This window comes from Pinus tabuliformis, chromosome 7, assembly GCF_031772625.1.
Source record: "Pinus tabuliformis cultivar Carrire ecotype Pingquan chromosome 7, CPIR1, whole genome shotgun sequence".
NCBI lineage: Eukaryota > Viridiplantae > Streptophyta > Pinopsida > Pinales > Pinaceae > Pinus > Pinus tabuliformis.
This window is the reverse complement of record NC_142293.1, coordinates 1,670,902,217-1,670,923,461: the sequence shown is the minus strand read 5'-3', so window position 1 is coordinate 1,670,923,461 and position 21,245 is coordinate 1,670,902,217. Positions and strand designations below refer to the sequence as shown.

The 21,245-nt window shown below is 40.1% G+C and overlaps 1 protein-coding gene across 5 annotated transcripts in view; it reads right to left on the bottom strand.

The window, feature by feature from the left end:
* Positions 1-21,245, bottom strand: part of LOC149254877 (putative trehalose-phosphate phosphatase C) — a 290,873-nt gene that overhangs the window by 165,580 nt on the left and 104,048 nt on the right. For all 5 annotated transcript variants that reach the window (XR_016267190.1, XM_089460253.1, XM_089460250.1 and 2 more), the window contains exon 9: positions 11,313-11,382. Coding sequence is in view for 4 of the 5 variants with exons in the window: in XM_089460253.1 (XP_089316379.1) it covers positions 11,313-11,382 (70 nt within the window). In the remaining variant the exon portion in view is untranslated. The remainder of the gene's footprint in view (positions 1-11,312; positions 11,383-21,245) is intronic.

Here is a 21,245-nt window from a genome sequence, read left to right as displayed (position 1 = left end):
AATCATGTTACGATGATAGCCTATTGATATCCTAATCATAAGAGATGGTAGTTTTAACCAATCAATATATCAACATCGCTTTGAACAAAACAATTGACCTATATTTCAAAGAATATTGATGTCAATACAATTGAGTCTCGTAATAAAATCTCATCTTGGGAATCTTATAAGTACAATGTTCCACAAAGGATTGAATTAGGGTGGTCAGACTCTCTTGCATTTTGACATTTCTTCTTGGCACTTAGAATATCATCTCATCTTGGATTGTCAATCGCTACAGCTACAAGAACAAAGAACCATGAGATCACGTCACAAACTAAAACAAGGGATAAATCTTTCCATAAATATCATTGAAGAGAAAGGATTTCTAAAGGGAAGGCAATGTAATGGACACCCACCCCCCCCCCCCCCCCACACACACACACACACACACACACACACACACATATATATATATATTGTTGATTTTTGATAGCATCAGATTTGCTTTAGCCATGAAAATTGGTGGAGGGGCTAAGGCACATCAGATCTCCAAGACCCAGAAATCGTTTGGAGAAATTCCACCCAGATGAAGAAATATTAAAATAATTAATATTTTTAATGGGGTTCCTAAGTCTAAACTTAGGAAAATTAAAATATTAATGTGTATTAATATAAAATGGGTGAGCACCCGGATGCAGGTGATCATAATGCCATTAATGCTGATTAGATGGAAGGACGGCGGGAGGCTTGGCCACATGGCCGCCCGCGTCCCCTCCCAGGCCAGAGTAAGGCGAATTCATGGCGACTTGCAGGCACCATTAATATGGTGCTCAAGTCGAGAATTCTGTAACAAGCATAAGGAAATGGCCTCCATAGACCATAACTCAGTCTTCCCTCCTCTGATAAACAACACTTGCCCTCCTCAGGCTGCAGAGCCATGCTCTCGCACCATCACTAGCAGACGATGTTGGTTGCTCAACTGCGTGGATGTGGGAAATGGGTATCATTTCTCCCAAATGACGCACTATAAGTTGATTCAAGCTCAAAACCCCTTTGTTTTCCCTCTCAACAGCCATTCCAGTCCCAGTAATTCCTCTGATTCCCCAAGTGTTACCACTGAGACTAATTCAGTCATGGCACACATCCGACACCGCATGTGCAACAGAAGAGGGGGCAGTCGTGGCGGAAGCATTCGTCCTCCCACTACACCAGCCCTGAATCTGCTTCTCCCTCCTCTTCATTACTCATCCCCATGGAACCTTCTCCGGTAGGTATCCAGACACGCACAGTGGCAGAGGGCAAGCTCAGCTCTAGGGTGACCGCAGAATGAATGCAGCCATCCATACTACCAATTTTCCCCTTCCCCCTCACCCAGCTCCTCATACGACTCAATTCCGCTTCCATAGCACTCTACACCGGCCCGTCATCACCGCCACTGTCACCATTACCTTCACTGAGGAAATTGACCCGCAGGAAACTCAGCCAAGGAACAGCGGTGAGCAGCAGAGGGCTGCTCAGCGGAACCGGAATGCCCAAGACCCAGGAAAGCAACAAATGGTTGAGAATTCTACCACCCTGCATGGAGACGAGCTGGTTGGCAGCCAGCCGGCCACCGAAGGCAGAGCAGGAGACACGAAGGCAACCGGTGTCGCCCAAGGCGACACGTCTGGCAAGCATGCAGCAGAGGGCAGCTCTACTGGCACTCAACCAGTTCGTGGAATACTGAATGGCACGTCAGTAGAGGAGGAGGAGTGGTATAAGTATGCGTGTTGAATTGTGAAAGAGCCTACTACAGACGACCTCTAGGGGGTCCATCCTGATTGACAACTGGGCTGCCAGGTGTCGCCCTTCCGCCAGCTGGAGGTTTCATATGCTGTTGTCTGATTTTTGCTATGTTTTGTTTTTGAAAACTTTCCTTCTGGTTTGATCCGCTAATTTTCATTCTAGATCCCCTATGTGGGTTTTTAACGTCAAAACTTGTAACCCCTACGTGGGTTTTTTTTTTTTAATCTGGTTTCACGGACTGGTTTCCCCCTCAATGGGGCAGTCACGTTTAGGTTGTGATATTTTTTGACAAACTTTGTTCAGCATTGCAGAGGCCAGCGCCTCGTTGTAATTTTATTTTGTTTCATATCAATAGAATAGTCTTACTTAGAAAAAAAATATAAAATGGGTGAGAAAGTTCTAAGAGACGAAGATCAAGCCAGATCTAATCTTAGTCGTTCATTAGGAACTTAATCTCGGTTGTTGAATCATCAACAGGAAAAGTATAAGAGGAGGCTTGAGGGTTAGTTGGAGACACACCAAGAGAGATCAAGAATTCATTTTTTGGGGCTGGGTTTGCTAAGGACATCAAGTTAGAGATCAGTTGCAGTGAGGGGCAGTTCAGCAAGGGATTTCGATTCAAGGCTGAAGAATACATATCAGAGAGGCAACAAAGTGCCAGAAGAGGCAGCACAGAGCCTAGGAGGGTTGACGCAGAGGCTAAGGAGGCTAGCGTTGAGGACGCAGAAGCCACAGAGGTAGACGCAGAGGATGCAGAGGCTAAGGAGGCTAGCATTGAGGACGCAGAAGCCACAGAGGTAGACGCAGAGGATGCAGAGGCTAACTCAGAAATCCGCAGAGGCTGACGTAGACAACGCAGAGGGTTGTAGAGGCTGACGCTGGGTTGAAGAGGCTGTGCTGAGGACGTTTTGTGGCGCAGACTGAGAGCAGATCAGCCGAGAGAGGGTGACGTAGTTCCAAAGGAGTGCTTGGAGCAGCTTTTGCTGTCCAGCACAAGGAAAAGTCAGAGTCACTATGGGGTTGATCATCTGGTTGTTGATTTGCTTGAATATCTGTCTTCGGATAGAGGTACTACTGCCGAGGATATTCTCTGAAGGGTGAGCCATCTCTAGCACCCTGGTTGTATTCAGAAATCTGCTTAATAATAAAAACCTCATATATGCTGCACCAGTTTTCCCGAATTGGGTTTTTCCGAGTACGATTGTCCAAAAATAATGGTGTCCCTTGCATTGTCTCAATTTATTTTAGTTGTTGATCTGTATATTTGTGAAGGTTGCAATTGTGTTTACTTCGATATTTATGTTAATAAATAACTTGTTAATGTAAAGAACAAGTAGGAGATAGTAAACCAAAAATTGCAATAGGGGTTTCTGATGTCTTAGATTAAGAAATTTTCACATGGTATCAGAGCCAAGTTGCAGATAAAGAAGACTAAAGACACCAACCGAAGAAATCTGAAAATTTGCAGCAGAGAAGCAGCTGTCCCGAGAGACAGCGTTGTTCCAAAGTTGAACAGGGAAGAGGAGGAGCGACGCAGTGCAAAGAGGGTGACGCAGAGGCTCACGCAGAGCCTACATCAGCATTCTAAGCCAGGAGAAGGGCCAGCGCAGAAGCAGGCAGAACAGGCTCACGTGGAGCCACATCATCCTTCTCAGCAAAGAAGGATTGACACAGTTGGCCCGGAGGAGCAGATTCAGCCTATACTGTGATTGTGCAGAGCATAAAGGGCTCAGATTCTTTAGTTGTCGGGACTAAGGGAGTTGTGCGGATTGTGATTAGAGGAGCTGGTGGGACGTCATTTCTGTCTGTGCAGAACAGTGTCTAAGGAGACAAAACCAAGGTAGAGGGAAGCACTACCTCAATGGATTTCTACCAAGAAATCCAGATCCGAGTTGGAGCAGCAAAGGGGAATTGGAGAGGAGTGATTCAACAGTTGGCAAGAGGATTTTCAAGAGGGAAATCAGGACTCAGAGGGAGTCTAGCAGAGAAGAGAAGAGATGGCAGTGAACAGATTGAGGGATCAGGATAGATTGGATGAGGCTTCCAATTTTGTCATCTGGAAGGCCAGGATCCTAGAAATCCTGGATAAACATCGCATCAAGGACTATGCCTTGAAAGCCATAGTTGTACCAGTTGACCCTGATGCAAATGAGAAGTATGAGGAGGCCATGGCAAAGGTGAAATGCATGATTCTAGACGGGGTCAAGGATCATGCAATACCTCATATTGCGAGAAGTCAACAACAAGGGAGATGTGGGAGACCGTAACCACCTTATACCAAGGCTCTTCCATGCAGCGGAAGATGTTATTGGAAAATCAGCTGAGGTCATATTAGATGCAGAAAGGAGAGGAGATAGATCACTTCCTTCTCAGGTTGCAAGGAATTCGTGACGAGCTTACTTCAGTGGGGTCTACACCAGATCTAGAGTTTATGTCAGGACTGCTCTGAATGCAGTCTCCGAGGACTGGGAGACATTTGTCCAAAGCATTTTGGGCAGAGCGGCTCTCCCTAGTTGTGAGAAGATGTGGGCAGCTCTTCGACAGGAAGAGATCAGGAGGTTGACCAAGGCGGGGAGTAGTGGTAAGGGAGTTCGAGTCAAGAAATAGGAGGAGGATGCGACTCTAGCATCTGTGGGACAGCAGGGGGTTCAAAAGAGGAAGAAGAAGGACATTATGCATCTCAGTGCCCTAGGAAGAAAGGCAAGGGAGAAGCTTCCAACTCTAAGGCAACTCCAGCAAAGGTAGAGAAGGATGTTGAGACTGAGGATGATTGTGCCATGACTGCCTATGCACCTCTAGAGAAGAGGTGGGGATGTGAGGTAGTAGGCCAAGCATCAACACAGGTACCGATGCAAAGGATCAGAGTGATGTTTCTGTGGTGAAGCATTACTAGAGCACATTCCTTGCTAAGAGGGAGTGTTGATTTTTGGTAGCATCGGATGTGCTCTAGCCATGCAAATTGGTTGAGAGGCTAAGGCACATGAGATCTCCAAGGCCTATAAATCATTTGGAGAAATTCCACCCGGATGAAGAGATATTAAATAATTAATCTTTTTAATGGGGTTCCTAAGTCTAAACTTAGGAAAATTAAAATATTAATGTGTATTAATATAAAATGGGTGAGAAAGTTCTAAGAGACGAGAATCAAGCCAAATCTAATCTTATCCGTTGATTAGGGACTTAATCTTGTTGTTGAATCGTCAACGGGTCAGTTGGAGACACACCAAGAGAGATCAAGGATTCGATTTTCTGGGGCTGGGTTTGCTAAGGAAATCGAGTTAGAGATCAGTTGCAGTGAGGGGCAGTTCAACAAGGAATTTTGATCCAAGGCTAAAGAATACATATCAGAGAGGCAGCAAAGTGTCGGAAGAGGCAGTGCAGAGCCTAGGAGGGCTGACGCAGAGACTAAGGAGGCCAGTGCAAAGGACGTGGAAGTCACAAAGGCAAACAGAGAGGATGCAGAAGTCGCAGAGGCAGACGCAAAGGACACAAAAGTCGCAAAGGCAGATGTAGAGGACATAGAGGCTGACTCAGAAAGCTGCAGAGGCTGACGCAAACAGCGCAGAGGGATGTAGAGGCTGACGTTGGGCTGAAGAAGTTGTGCTAAGGAGGTTCTGTGGGGCAGATTGAGAGCAAATCAACCGAGAGAGGGTGATGCAGTTCTAGAGGAGTGCTTGGAGCAGCTTTCGCTGTCCAGCACAAGGAACAGTCAGAGTCACTGTGGGGTTGATCATCCGGTTGCTGATTTGCCAGAATATCTGTCTCCGGATAGAGGTACTACTGCCGAGGATATTCTCTGAAGGGTGAGCCATTTCTGGCACCCTAGTTGTATTCAGAAATCTACTTAATAATAAAACCCTCATATATGCTACACCGGTTTTCCCGAAATGGGTTTTTTCGGGGACGATTATCCAAAAATAATGGTGTCCCTTCTGTTGTCTCAGTTTATTTCAGTTGTTGATCTATATATTTGTGAAGGTTGCAATTGATATTTATGTTAATAAATAACTTCTTAATGTAAAGAACAAGTAGGAGATAGTAAACCAGAAATTGCAGTAGGGGTTTCTGATGTCTTAGATTCAGAAATTTTCACACACACACACACACACACATATATATATTATCAATAAAATAATAATAAGAAATAAATAATGGAGTGACACATGACTAGGGGTATGACCATTTAACAAACATGACTAGGGTACATGTATATATATCGTCATGAAGGTCATTGTAAATAAATCTCACATCATTCATTCTATCTTATTCAATTATTTATTACCTTATATACATTACAGTTGTTTATCCTTCTCAGGGTTGCGGGGGAGTGCCCCCCCCCTCTCGCTCCAACTCCAAGCGGGAGCGGCTCCGGAGTGCCTCGAGAGCGCACTCCCTTAAAAAAAAAAACGCTCCCTGCGTTTTCGGGAGCATTTAGTCTTTTTTGCAAACAAAAAAATTGCAATAATATTCCAAATGCAATTTTTTTCAAAGAAACAAATAAGTTTTGAGTGGGGCAACCTAATGATCAAGCTTATGGTCGTAGTATTGATATGTGATTCATGGTAATGTTAAATTGTTAAAGTAAAAGTGACATTCTCCTTAATCTTCATTTTCATCCTTTTACTTAAATTTTTAACATTACCATGAATTTCATATGGAGAAAGTAGAATTTTAGATTTCATTCAAAAACCAGTAGACTTATCAGTTTTTCAAGATTTCGGAATTGGGGGATTGCAATGTTTCCATTGAATTTTGTCATGTATTAGGGTATGGAACTCGTATTTAATCAAGAGCACCAATCCCTCTATGTACCTTGATGTTAGTGACATTGGTTGTCAAACTCCTCTATCATGACCCTCCTAAAAATGTACGCATCACTCAAACAAAATCTTGACTTGACATGCTATGCTTTTTCTATCTTATGTTGATGCTTAGAGGGTGATATTAATGACAAAGATTCCTATACAGATCCAGAGGTAATGACAAAGATACCTATGGATATTAATGCTTGGGTGATATTAATGACAAAGATCTTGATTTTCCAACAAGACTAAAAAATTAGACATTTCTTGTGGTGCCAATAGGCCCAAGCATAAGCAATAGATAATAGATTTACTTGTGATTTCTAGTTTCTAGTAGTTTTTATAGCTATTTACTCTTTCATATTTATTATGATATTTTTTTAAATAATATATGACAATTTAAGTTTGAAGTCGGCAATTATAACTCATTAGTAATGAATTATGAATATGATGCTTCATGAAAGTTGAAAGTTGTTTCATTTCATTTCATTTTATAACATTTCATTTCCTGTTAGATATTATTTGTTGTAATGGTTGCGTAGCTTACAAGTACAACTTTGGTAATCAATGATGATAAATGTTATATATTGAATTTGAAAGCTTGGAACTTTAAGATTGATGAATCATGAGACTCAATATGTTGTATGTTACTATATTACTAAATTGTGGACGTGGTTGATGAAGATTATAACTTCTAGATGATTGTTGTTATATGGATCAATCTATGTTTTTTATGTTTATTATATATAATTCATCATTCTACATGTTTTTGTTGACATATATGCATCAAAATATAAAAAAATATAAAAGAATATATATATATATATATATATATATAACGCTCCGGGATTCGGTTCCAAACCGGGAGCTTCTGAAAATGTCGCTCCCACTCCCAAGTAACCTTGATCCTTCTTATGTTGGATAATTTTTTATAGTAAACGAATATCATTCATTTCAACTTCGACAACCAAAGACCTCCATCAAATCATCTAATGCCAAGTAGAGAATGTTGAAGAATGTAACTAGGTTCAGTCTTCATAAATTGTACTTGAGTCAAAATGTAATATATTTATCAAAAGAAAAGTAAAGGAGATTTTTTATTATTATTGAATTGACTTGTTAAAGCATGGGTTTCATGCTTGGGTCAATTGTTACAGGTCAAGCCTCCATTGTAGGCTTTAGTATTGTTTATTTGGGTCAAATTCAATTTATTGATTGGTCAATGACTCCTCCATAAAGTGTTCTTTCTGTCGGCCTCAAATAAATCATCATCAAGTCGGCTACATTCAAATGAAATCAAGTCGGCCTCACCATATATGGAGACACAACTCTTCAATGAAGTCATGTCGTCCTATTTACTATGAGAAACAACTATATAAACAAGCCTAAGGTCTTCGCATCAATACAACCACAAAAGTTCGGGTTAATTACAAAGATAGTTTCGCGTGACTACAGTAAGTTCGTTTCGCGTGACTGCAGTAAGTTCGGACCAAACTCAAAAAAGGAATTTCGGTGATATCATAGTCTTAACCTCGCTCTAATTACAGTCTCGATACTATCGCAATTTCGGTGCCATTACAATTCGATGCTACCACAAAAAGAAGGTTTTGATGCTATCACAATAGATAAGTCTCGGTGGTATTACAGTGATGAGGTCTTGGTGGTATTACAGTGATGAAATCGTGGTGCCATTACAATGATAAGGTCTCGGTGGTTTTACAGTGATGATGTCTCAGTGCAAACACAGTGACGAGTATTTGATGCTAGCACAGTGACAAGAAATTTGATGCTAACACAGTGACATGGATCTAGGTATGCAAACATAGTGAAAGGAAGAACAAACAAGGATGACTTGATGGAGGGGGTCTCTAGTCTAGATTGGTGAGGGTCTTGGTCGTCTCATCTTGTTTTGAATCTACTAAAGGAACAATTTTGACTGGGTTTTCCCCTAGAGTAGGGTTTTTCCCTGGCTGCATGCCTACATCTTGTGTCATCTTCTGTTTGTTGCTTGACATTAGTCTTGATGATGAGAAAAGATAATTCAGAAGATCAAATAATAATAATGAAAAACATCACAAGATAATGTCATAATAAGAGAAATCATTTAATTGTCACTCCTTGGATTTCTCAATAGAGAAAAGGGTTCCATGGAGATGTATCCCCCCATATCAGTCCAACGCTCAAAAGGTACCAGCTGCAAATCTCCATGGATGTGATGAAAACCACAATGCGGAACCTCATACATCATGAGGTGTAACATTATGCATAGCTCTTGTTCTTTACATCTATTTCTCTAAGTAATGAACTTGTAGGATTCAAGCAATTTTTTTCCCTATATTTTTCTTTCAATCATTCATAACTCCATAAACAAGGGCAAGGCACCGGATGCAATTAATACTCACCTTGTTTATAATAAATTTAAGGCAAAAAACGTTAAAAACTTTTGCCAATTTGTGAGCTATATAGCTGATTTGTAAGGGGGGTACTTCAAAGTTGATTTTAAGTGTTTTCCTTGCATTCTGTTGTAAGTTAGTTTGCTGCTCTGCAACTTTTATTGCAGAAACAAGGGGAGATTATAGTGAACTTTTGATCTCTTTCACTTGCCTTGTCACATCTAATCATGAATTATATTTTTTAGTGTTTTCCTTGCATTTTACACAAGTTTAGTTTCCTGTTCTGCACCTTTTATTGCAGAAATATAAGCATGATATATCAAATTTATGGTATTTTCAAATTATTTTATCATATATACTTAGAATTGGTATTTAGGCTTGTTCTAATGTTTCAGTTGCAGATTTCTGAGTTACATAGCGCAAAACAACAGCCTTTTCTGTAATAACCATGCGCAATAACCAGAACTGAAATACAAGAAGCGTAAAGAATTAAAATTTGTACTTACCTGAACTGCTACTGAACTGGTGCCGTTGATGATGCTGTGGCTATTCTGATCCAATTTCCGGGAGACCAATACCACCCAGCCAGACTGAGCAGAGCCTGGCTGCTCAATCCAGAAAGCTTCTCAACAGAAGCTCACTGTCCCCCATGCCCAGAACCTCAGACTGCTTAAAGCTCTTCCAATGGTCAATTTTCTTCCTCCTGGTTTTCTCCTGCTGATTTTCTCCTTCTTCCCCCCCCCCCCACCCGTTCTTAGCCCTGGGTTTAGCGGTGGCCACCCTGTACACCAGCGACTCCACCGCTTTCTCCTGCGGTGACAGCTTCCTCATGGGCGTGAGTCATCCTTCCGTTACAGGTGTTCATATGCAGCATTAAGGTTTTATAATGTTTAACCCTCATATATGTGTTATGGTTATTATAATATTATTACAACTCTATGTAACCATATACGTATCCTTTTATAACACTGATATGTACCTTATCATATTCGTTGTCTCTTTGCCCTTTTTATATTCATGTATACCTTTATTTATGTTTGTTTTTAATATTTACTTTATTTATGCTTGTTTTTAACATAAACTTTAGAACTTTAGATCAAGTAATTATTGATACTAATACTTAATTTTTTTTTTTTTTTTTTTTTTTTTTTTTTTTCTTTCGAAGCATATAATATGTGTATTTAAAGATGGGTTGTTACATTTTCTTGCAGATTTGAGGACATATATGCCCCCCTAAAGACCATAATTGAACCCTAAAATCACACATCTAGGGATTTCCCCCTGCATTTGGCAAAGCACCTATCCACTGTGAGAGGGATTGAGCAAGACAATGTCGGTTCTTTCCCTAGAGTTATCCAGACACCTTTGGTTCTAACAACAAAGGTAATTCCTGGTGATAACATACTCATAGCAAGAATGAGCTTTGCACAGTGGTCCTTGCAACCTGAGTTAGAACAATTTCATGCATTGCTTCAATCACACCAAACTTTGTTTCATTTATTTATACCAGCAATAGATGTACAGTTGATGTATCTAGCGTTCTGAACTTTTATATGTTTGGGATTGTTATCTGGTTTATTGTTAATATGTTCATTTGTCAATTATTACATGCTCAGTCTTTTAAGTTAATGAATTATTTAGATGTTGTGTTTAATGGTCTGCCACACATGCTGGGACTCTTGCAGATTTTAAAATCGCTTCCACACTTATATTGCAAAAACGCATTAGGCTTCCACCTTGCAAGATTTCCATCTATAGTGATCAAGCCACTGTTGTGCTTTTCCAATTGCAATCTGTTGGGTTTCAGTGGTTTAGTGAGACTAAGTAGCACAGTTCTCTCATTTTTACCAAAAACTTTACAATACTGTGCAATTGCAAGCCTGATCCTACTCATAGTTATTTATCTTCTATATAGAGCGTTTCAGACCTTTTCTATGGAAGCCACCATATTCATGAGTTTGTTATGCAATTTCTCATCTGTAACACCATATCATTGAGCCATATGACCGGTAAGTCACAGCATTTTATCATAGACATGGTATTTTTCTTCACAAATTCTTAGAGGCTAGCACATCATCTTTTTTCTGGAGTCTGGATAGAGTATGATATTCTACATAAAATGCAAACAATCTTACATATTGTCTAGAGCTGAAAACATCCTTATATTGCATACTAAAATCCACCATGGAAGTTTTGTTACTTATCCTACTAGGGTTTAGAAAAGGCACATTTGTTACATTAAGCAGCAAAAACCTTAGTTTCACTAAGGGACACAAACACATATAAACTTCTTCATATACAATGGAACAACATTTTATTTGAATTTTATATCAAGTTTTAAGTTGCTTACCCAAAGCATTCAACAGGAACTCCAGTGCTTTTCCCTTGTCCCACTCTATGGATGGACGGAGTTCTAAAACCTGTTTTAATTTGCCAAAATGAGAATAAACCAATATAGGGAGAGCTATAAACCAATATTTCATCTAAGTAAACTATCACAAATGAATCTAAAAAGGGGCAGAATATATCATTCATCAAACACATAAATGTAGTGTGTGCATTCCATAAACCGAAAGGCATCACCAGTCATTCATATAGACATTGCTTTGACTTGAAGCCTGTCTTCTAGGTGTCTTCTTCCTTAACTCATACCTAGTGTGGTATTCCAATTACAGATCCAGCTTGGTGAAATACTTGGCATGTTGAAGGCTGGAAAGAAATCTTTTCTTGGTTTTTAGACCTTGTTTTATGCACTGATCACAGAGATCTTGTCCACTAATTTGAGCAGTCAGAACTAAGGTTTCTACCTGGTTGTTCATGTTAGTCATTTTGCAACCAATTGATTTATTTTAACCTTTTATATTGAGATTAATCAAAAGATTTTCGCTAGTGGCATTTCCCTAACGGTTGCAGAGCTAAGTTTTTACGTTCTCTTTTTCCTAGGGTTCTGTAGGTTTTATCCTAGGGCTTTAACACAATTTCAAGGGCTCACTGTAGTAGCTGATCTGAAAGTTTGTTTGGATCAATTCTTTCAAGGTTCTCTTCATTGTTTGCTCCAAAGTTTTCTCATCATCATCTACAAGGATGTAGGCTTGGATCAGTTTTGTTAGGGTTTTACCCTTATACAATGGCTACACTTTTCTTTTAGGGTTTCTTGGCTATCTTTAAGGACTTTTACCCTCTTTACAACAATATCACTTCCTTTCTATGGTTTTCCCTCTCTTCATAATACAACACTATCTTCTCATTCATTCCTTGCAATAATATTCCTCTCGAGCTACATTTTTTTGACTCAGGCATATGCTAAGAATACAGAAACTATACATTGGGAGCTTCTTGGAAGAGCTGATACCATTTCAATATTTGGTCTATACAAAGGATTATTTGGAGACTTTACACATCCTTTTTTGTTGGACCTAATGATCTCAGACTGGTTCGTTGACCTATTCAACAGAGCTACTTATATTTTCACGGATTTAACACAAAAGAATATTATATGAAATGGTTGTCATAAAAAGAGTTGTGACTTCTTTCTTTCTTGACTTGTGTTCAAGGGATTGAAGAGCTTGCAGGAGTAACAGTTTGCGCTATTATACTTTAGATGATACTATTGACACAATTTGTATGCATATCTAGGTGTGCATTCTATATATGGACTTGATCTATTATGCAAAACCCTTGCTCAAGGTTTGACTTTATCAATTTTTAATTTCAGGTATTTTGGATCAAGCACATGGGTTCATATTCTGGCATATTGTATCTATGATCCTTTCTATACAAATGTTATCTTTGATGGAGTTTCTATTTACTATCCATTCAGATCATTCCCCTGAATCTTATTGAGGATACTTCCTACGGTGCACCTATGGTAGTGCACATTTCATATTGGACCTTACTAATATCAGGACGTGTTGATATCAAAGCAACCACATTTGGAGGCATTCTTTATGTTTGTGGAGTTGGTGATTTTACATAGGATACTTTGACTTATTTTGATCCTATATATCAATGTCTGGTTTATAGCGAGATTCATGGGCCCATGACCACTTATTCATGTGCGCAAGTTATCTTCTTACTCACCATCATTGATGGAGCATCTATGTCTGTGGGATCCTTCACCTTGCTTACATATTCTTCCACAAAAGAGTCTCAGTCTATTATACACTATAGTAGATCTCTACTTTCCACATTGCGGTGTTGATATTTATTTGATGTGTTATCTTCAATTGCTTCAGCCTCAGGGATAGCTTGGGCCACTCTTTGTATATTTAATTGTGTTGAAAAATGTGTAACTAGGTTCGGTCTTCATAAATATGAAATGTAATTTTGATTCTTGTATATTGTAAAATGAAAGAAGAATTACTATTGTTATTTTTGAAGCATGGGTTCCACGCTCAAGGTATTTTATTTTAGAAGTCAAGCACCCATTGAGTGCTTCTAGGGTTTGTCTTAGGTCAAGAAGTCAAAAGAGTCATCGTCATATGTTGAAGACCCCATCGAGCACATTGTAACTTGTAAAAAGAATTATTTTTGTATTTAAAAGTGTCAAAGTACCCTCATGTTAGCTTGCTAACTAAGAAGTTGGCCTAATTTGAGGTATTTCATCCACCTTGGAAGCCTATATAGAGGAGGGAACTCGACATCCTAGAGACACAATTCATTCTCTCATCAAGCAAGCGAAGGAGAAGAAGAAAGAGGCTAGGAAAGGAAGAAGAAGGACGAAGATCAAGTTCTTGGGTAATTTCTCTCTCTCTCTTCACACGTGCGAAGGAAGGAGACTAGGGTTTTTGTTGTTGGGTTAGGGTTTTGTTGCTGCAGGATCGAACTTGGAGAAAGTGCAGAAAGAAGGTCGAAGGAAGGCTCATTAGGTCATCCTGAAGCCCTAGAAGAAGGAGAAAGTCAATTGAATGTCTCAAGGAGTCTTGGAAGCCCAAAATAAGCTCACATGTGTGGAAGCAACTATTGATGAGAGGGCCGAAAATTTAAGACCTGCAGTAGAGGCTGAAAATCTATTGTTGGGGATCAACTTTGTGCTACTGGAAGAGATTTGACTGAGTTTGACTTGGATAAAGGAAGCACATCATCAAGAAAGTTGGACTCAATCTTGGAGAGGTATTGGTCTTGGTCTAGAGGTCTTGGAATTCGTCAATTGAAGAATCTATAAGAAGAGAAAAGATATGTGGATTTTCCTCTCAAGTGGAGAGGTTTTGGCCCTGACTTGCAGCCCATATCCTGTGTTCTTGTGTACTGTTGATCTTCTTGTTTTGGTAGATGTTTGATAATAAGAACAGCATAATAATACAAGAAGAAGCTAATAACTAAGAAAAAGTAAAAAGATATCACAAACAAATATCAAGCTAAAGAGAAATCATTTTATCCATTGCCCTATAGATTTCTCAACAAATTGATTAGCATGTTATAGCAGAGGATATTTCTCATTATGATATTGGCTTGCTCTAGATGCTCTACATTTGGTTGTTTTCAACAATCCCTCATAGACAATGACTTCATTATACCTTTACTAGAGGCCATCTTCACTAACATGAGGAATCATATTGGTATGGGATATATGGTGTCTAGGGGAGGTTACATGTATAGAGAACACAAGAATATTAGCATGTTACCTATCTACAATATAGAGAACCCAAGAATATTAGCATGCATATGATAGCTACGTATGCATGTATAGCATGCACTGCACTAATATTTATATACTAAATTAACTATAAATATTAAATATCATGACACTCCTTCAAATAGAAGTTATATTCACCCATCAACATCCATATTGCTTAATGCGTCATGATTAATGCGCAAATACCAATGATATAAATTTAAATGTATAATGGAAAAATAATTATAAAAGATAGATGTGAAAAAATTAAGCTAATCTTAGAAGATGGTTATATAATTATACATCTTAGAATATTAATAAATTAATAAAATAATAAAAATAAATTAAAGATAAAGTATTTAATATGAACCTAAACCTTTATATTAAAAACAAAAAAAAAGAATATTAAACCAAAATTCATAATACAGTCAATATACCTTTTCAAAATAAATATATATTATGTGACATGGGAAGGGTGTCACAATGAGGAGAAGCGGTGGGTTGTTGGTGGAAGGGCAGCCACCACCAAGAAACAGCTTATAAAGCATGAGAGAACAGTTTTGGGAGGGCATCGGGGAAGAAGAAGAAAGAACGAAGGAAGAAATACGGAGGAGGGGCGGAAATTTATAAACCTGAGTTACCAACAGAAGGAGGGTTGGTTGTTTTGAGGTTTCTGGGCACGAGGGAACAGTCTGCTTCAACTGAGAAGCTTACTGAACTAAGTAGCGAGGTTCTGCTCAGTTTGGCTGGGTTGTTTCGGTCTTTTGGTAACCGAAGCAAGAGCAGCTTGAGGCATCATCAACCGCAGGAATACAGGTAGGTACTCTCATCAATTTTGTCAATTAAAGTTGTAAAATTTCAGGAAATTTTATCACAGACTCATGGTGTTTTTAAGAAACCCTTTACTGTTTTTACAATGGTTGTACAGTCTTTACGTTTGGAGTTGTCATGATCCGGATTTAGATAGGAACGCAATAGATTACAACAATAACCATAAATACAGAGATGCGATAACCATAAAACCAGAGATGCAGCGGAAATAATACTTCATTTCATTACTGTAAAATACTAAAATATGCTTACAAATAGAAATGGAAATAACCCAGCTAGGGCGATGGTAGCTTATCTCTGAGAAGAGATGTGTCGGCTACATGCCTCTGAACTGTTCTCCAAAAACTGTGTTACAATGAGGCTCGAGGGCCTATTTATTGTTGAGAAACAATGGAAAACCATTCACATTACAAAACCTAACCCTAGAATATGAAACGTCAAATTGTGGGCCCCGTTTTTGGGTAAGTTGGTACATCAACCTCCCGGGGTTGCGAATTGGTCGTACTATCTCCGTTTGACGCGCATGATAGCCCGTTGGAAAGATCTCTCCGAGGACTATGACGGAAAAGATGATTTTTAGTCAGAAAAATCGCTAGCGGTGGATTTCCCAAAAAACGTCGTTTAGGGCCTCAAAACGGCTCCAGAAGTTTAAGACCCGAAAAACTGCTAAAAATAGTAAATTGTGCTATAATTAAGGAAACAGAAAAACTGAAAGAGACAGTTGTGGGGGTCCAAATGGGATAGGTGGGTGGCCACCAACATCCACCTGGATCATTCCTCCCCCCTTAGGAAGCAATGGTCCCCATTGCGTTGAGTTCCTCCCTGAGATGAGGAAGCTTCTGCTGAGCTGTTCTGCAATCTCTGATGTGTCCAGAAATGGTGGGGAGCATGGTTGGCGACGGTCCACATTGAACACTCGGTGCAAGCGAAGGAATGGAGGAATGTTGTGCTTTAAAGCATTGTTTCCCGTAGCCTTGTTACTGGTGTAAGGACCATGTCGAAGTGGTCTGAGTTTCTGATGGGTTCTGGTAAGGCGCTCCCTCTGCAAATGTAACCAAACTTTGTCGCCCACCTGAAACTTGTGTGGTACCCCTCCGGGTAAGGAGAAGTTGTTCCTGTGTTCTGTCACGACTGTATCCCTCTGTTGCTGCTGCTGTGTGGAGGAACCTTTCGCGGGGGTCATGGATGTAGCAACAATCTTCCCCTTACTTTGGGAGCGAACCAGACAGAAAATAAATTTCCTAGTCTGTGAGATGAGCTTGTTGCCTTTCTTAGCAGTGATCAAAGAGGTGGCGATAGGTGGGGCTACCTCCGCTATCCTATATAATGAATTATCCAAAGAAATGATGACAGCGCGAGGCCTTGACTCATACACAGCATGTCGCCTCCACAAGTATGGCTGGCCTAATAGTACATCACAAACATCCAGAGGTGTAACATCACACAATACCTCGTCTGTGAAGGGCTTGATGCTGTAGGGAAGGCGGCACTGCTGGCGAACTTTGAGATCTCATCCTTCGTGAAGCCAACCAATACTGTACGACTGTGGGTGTCGTGTAGTTGGTAGGCCCAACCGCTTCACGACCTCTGCTGAAATGAGGTTCTTTTGGCTGCCACTGTCGACAATGAATTGCAGCGGCGAACCCTTCACCCACATCTGTGAGTGGAAAAGACGTTCCCCCTCCTCTGAATCTTCGGGCTCATTTTTCTGGATCTTGGCAGTAGCCACAGTGGCGCTGGGATCCGCATCAATGAGTTGCTTCCCTTTGTCATTCCCCTTGTCGGGTTCTGACTCAGAGTCGGAACATGCATCTGATTCGGAAGCCTTCAACTCGGCCACCAGCGACTGCTTGGTTCGACACTCACTTGTGTTATGAGTGGGACTCTTGTGGAACTCACACCACTTTCCTGTGTCCTTCTTCGGCTTCGTGGTGGTGTTCTTTTCTTGCGGCTTTGACGGGTTGTCTTGGGTCACCCCACCTTGGCTTTGTCCTTTGGACTTCGGATTTGTAGATCCAAAGTCTCGCTTCTTCTGTTTGAAGTTTGAACTTTTGCTCGATTTTGACAGCGTATCGGTATGTTGTGCCGAGTGAGGAGATGTTCAAGAACTCCATCTCTTCCTGGATGTATCTGTGTAGGCAGTCGCGGTATTTGAGTACCAGATGCAGCTCAGAATCTTTGATACCCAACTGTGTGCGAAGGGTATGAAAAATATTTGTGAACTCTGGCACATCTTGGTCTCGTCCCTGCCGCAGTGTGGTCCGTTTGATGTATTTGTCCTCATAGCTTTTGACAGGGTAATACTGCTCCTTGATGGCATCCCGAAAGTCATTCCAAGTGGGGGCGGCTGAAAACAGTGAGCCTGTACTTTCATCCTTCTGCTCGCAGTATGTTTCCCACCAGTCCTTGACGTGGGGGGCTGCTTTGGGAAGAGCGAAAACAATCTTTTCCCGACTTGAAAATTCATGAACAAAAAAATACCCATCTAGCAGATTTAACCATTTATCTACGGCATCTGCGTCTATTTGACCCTTGAAGATGGGGATTTCAAAATTAACTTGTACCTTAAACGGTGTGGCATTTCCAGAGTAGCTGTTGGAAGCCGATGTGTCGCCTCTAGGTAGCCGCTGAAGGATCTGCGCAAAGCTATCCATCATCACATTCCTTTGCCGCTCGAGGGCTTCTTCGAGCAAGATTCTGATAGGATCTCCTGCCCCCTCGTCTTTCTTCTCATCCGCCATGGGAGGTCGTCGAGATTTGCGAGGCTGGTCTTGCAAAGGTTCGACCAATTCAAGCCCTAACTCCTTATATCCCGACCTCGTTGGGGACATGCAAAGAAAAACAGAGAAAAAGCAGACCGCTCTGATACCACTGATCCGGATTTAGACAGGAACGCAATAGATTACAGCAATAACCATAAATACAGAGATGCGATAACCATAAAAACAGAGATGCAGCGGAAATAATACTTCATTTCATTACTGTAAAATACTGAAATATGCTTACAAATAGAAATGGAAATAACCCAGCTAGGGCGATGGTAGCTTATCTCTGAGAAGAGATGTGTCGACTACATGCCTCTGAACTGTTCTCCAAAAACTGTGTTACAATGAGGCTCGAGGGCCTATTTATTGTTGAGAAACAATGGAAAACCATTCACATTCCAAAACCTAACCCTAGAAGATGAAACGCCAAATTGTGGGCCCCGTTTTTGGGTAAGTTGGTACATCAACTTCCCGGGGTCGCGAATTGGTCGTACTATCTCCGTTTGACGCGCATGATAGCCCGTTGGAAAGATCTCTTCGAGGACTATGACGAAAAAGACGATTTTTAGTCAGAAAAATCGCTAGGATTTCCCAAAAAACGTCGTTTAGGGCCTCAAAACGGCTCCGGAAGTTTAAAACCCGAAAAACTGCTAAAAATAGTAAATTGTGCTATAATTAAGGAAACAGAAAAACTGAAAGAGACAGTTGTGGGGGTCCAAATGGGATAGGTGGGTGGCCACCAACATCCACCTGGTTCATGTCATCCCTGGAGTTTATGAATGGTTAGGTCAGTATAACTGACGCCATGGCATACTCCAGTAGAGGACGAATAGGATGGGAGCGAAAGAGATTAGGAAGAATAGGTTGATTTTGTGATAGCCTGGGGAACCTGATGAAGTAAAACATGATCATTAAAGTTATAAACCTAAAAGTATTCAAAACACCAATTTTATAGTGCCCTCACATTAAGTAAGAATTTAACCTCAATACACAATCCTAAGAAGAGTGTACTAATCGCCATCATAAATATTCATATAAGATAAAATCTCAAACTTTGGGATGAAGTTTTCTGAGGGGGGGGTGTATGTAACGACATATCTATAATATAAAGAACACAAGAATATTAGCATGCATACGATGCATGCATATGATAGCTACGTATGCATGTATCGCATGCACCGCACTAGTATTTATATACTAAATTAACTATAAATATTAAATATCATGACACTCCTTCAAATAGAAGTTATATTCACCCATCAACATCCATATTGCTTAATGCGTCATGATTAATGGGCAAATACCAATGATATAAATTTAAAATGTATAACGTAAAAATAATTATAAAAGATAGATGTTAAAAAATTAAGCTAATCTTAGAAGATGGTTATATAATTATATATCTTAGAATATTAATAAATTAATAAAAATAAATTAAAGATAAAGTATTTAATATGAACCTAAACCTTTATATTAAAAACAAAAAAAGAATATTAAACCAAAATTCATAATACAGTCAATATACCTTTTAAAAAGAAATATATATTACGTGACATGGGAAGGGTGTCACGATGAGGAGAAGCGGTGGGTTGTTGGTGGAAGGGCAGCCAATGCCAAGAAACAGCTTATAAAGCACGAGAGAACAGTTTTGGGAGGGCATCAGGGAAGAAGAAGAAAGAACGAAGGAAGAGATACGGAGGAGGGGCGGAAATTTATAAACATGAGTTACCAACGAAAGGAGGGCTGGTTGTTCTGAGGTTTCTTGGCACGGGGGAACAGTCTGCTTCAACTGAGAAGCTTACTGGACTGAGTAGCAAGGTTCTGCTCAGTTTGGCTGGGTGGTTTCGGTCTTTTGGTAACCGAAGCAGGAGCAACTTGAGGCATCATCAACCGCAGGAATACAGGTAGGTACTCTCATCAATTCTGTCAATTAAATTTGTAAAATTTCAGGAAATTTTATCACAGGCTCGTGATGTTTTTTAAGAAACCCTTGACTGTTTTTACAATGGTTGTACAATCTTTACATTACATGTTCTATATACCCCCCCATTCAGTTTAAGAAGAGGTGTTGGAAATATAGGTGTAATTTTTATGGCTAATGCCATATTTTATTAATTGATTATGTTACTAGGTTGTGACTAAGGGAAACCTAGTCAACTCTGATATGTAGACTCAATAACCCTCTTTGGAAGTGCGCCCATACTTATGTAGTCCCATAATCCTCTGGAAGGAAACCATACCTACTTGAGTGGTATAAATATATCAATCAATCTTCATTTCTAAAACATATTTTGAAGCATTTAAGCCTACAGGAACCCATATCTATTGTTGGCACACTCTTGTTGTTTGGCTAGTCTTTTCTCTCACATATGCACTTGATCATTCTCATTCTAGAGCATTAATGGGAAGCTCCAGTGCACTACTTTATGTTGACTTGTGGTAGCATTGGATGTGCTCTAGCCATGAAAATTGGTGGAGAGGCTAAAGCACATGAGATCTCCAAAACCCGAAACGGAGAAATTCTACCCGGATGACGAAATATTAAAATAATTAATATTTTTAATGAGGTCCTAAGTATAAACTTAGGAAAATTAAAATATTTATGAGTATTAATATAATTTTGGATTAGAAGGTTCGAAAGGACTAGGATCAAGCCAAATCTAATCTTAGTCGTTGATTAGGGACTTAATCTCGGTCATTGATGACTCAACAGGGAAAGTATAAGAAGAGGTTTGAGGGTCAGTTGGAGACACACCAAGTTGATCAAGAATTTGATTTTATGGGGCAGGGTTTGCTGAGAAATCGAGTTAGTGATCGATTGCAGCGAGGGGCAGTTCGCCAGAAGGCCGAGAATACATATCAGAGAGGCAGAGAAAGTGTCGGAGAGACAGCGCAAAGCCTTGGAAGGCTAAAGCAGAGGTAGTCAGGACTGACACAGAGGTTGAGGAGGCCGGCATAGGTGACGTAGAGGGCCAAGAGGCTGACGCGGAGACAGCAAAAGCTAACGTAGGCAACGCAGAGGGCTACAGAGCTGACGCTGGACTGAAGAGGCAGCACAGAGAAATTTTTGTGG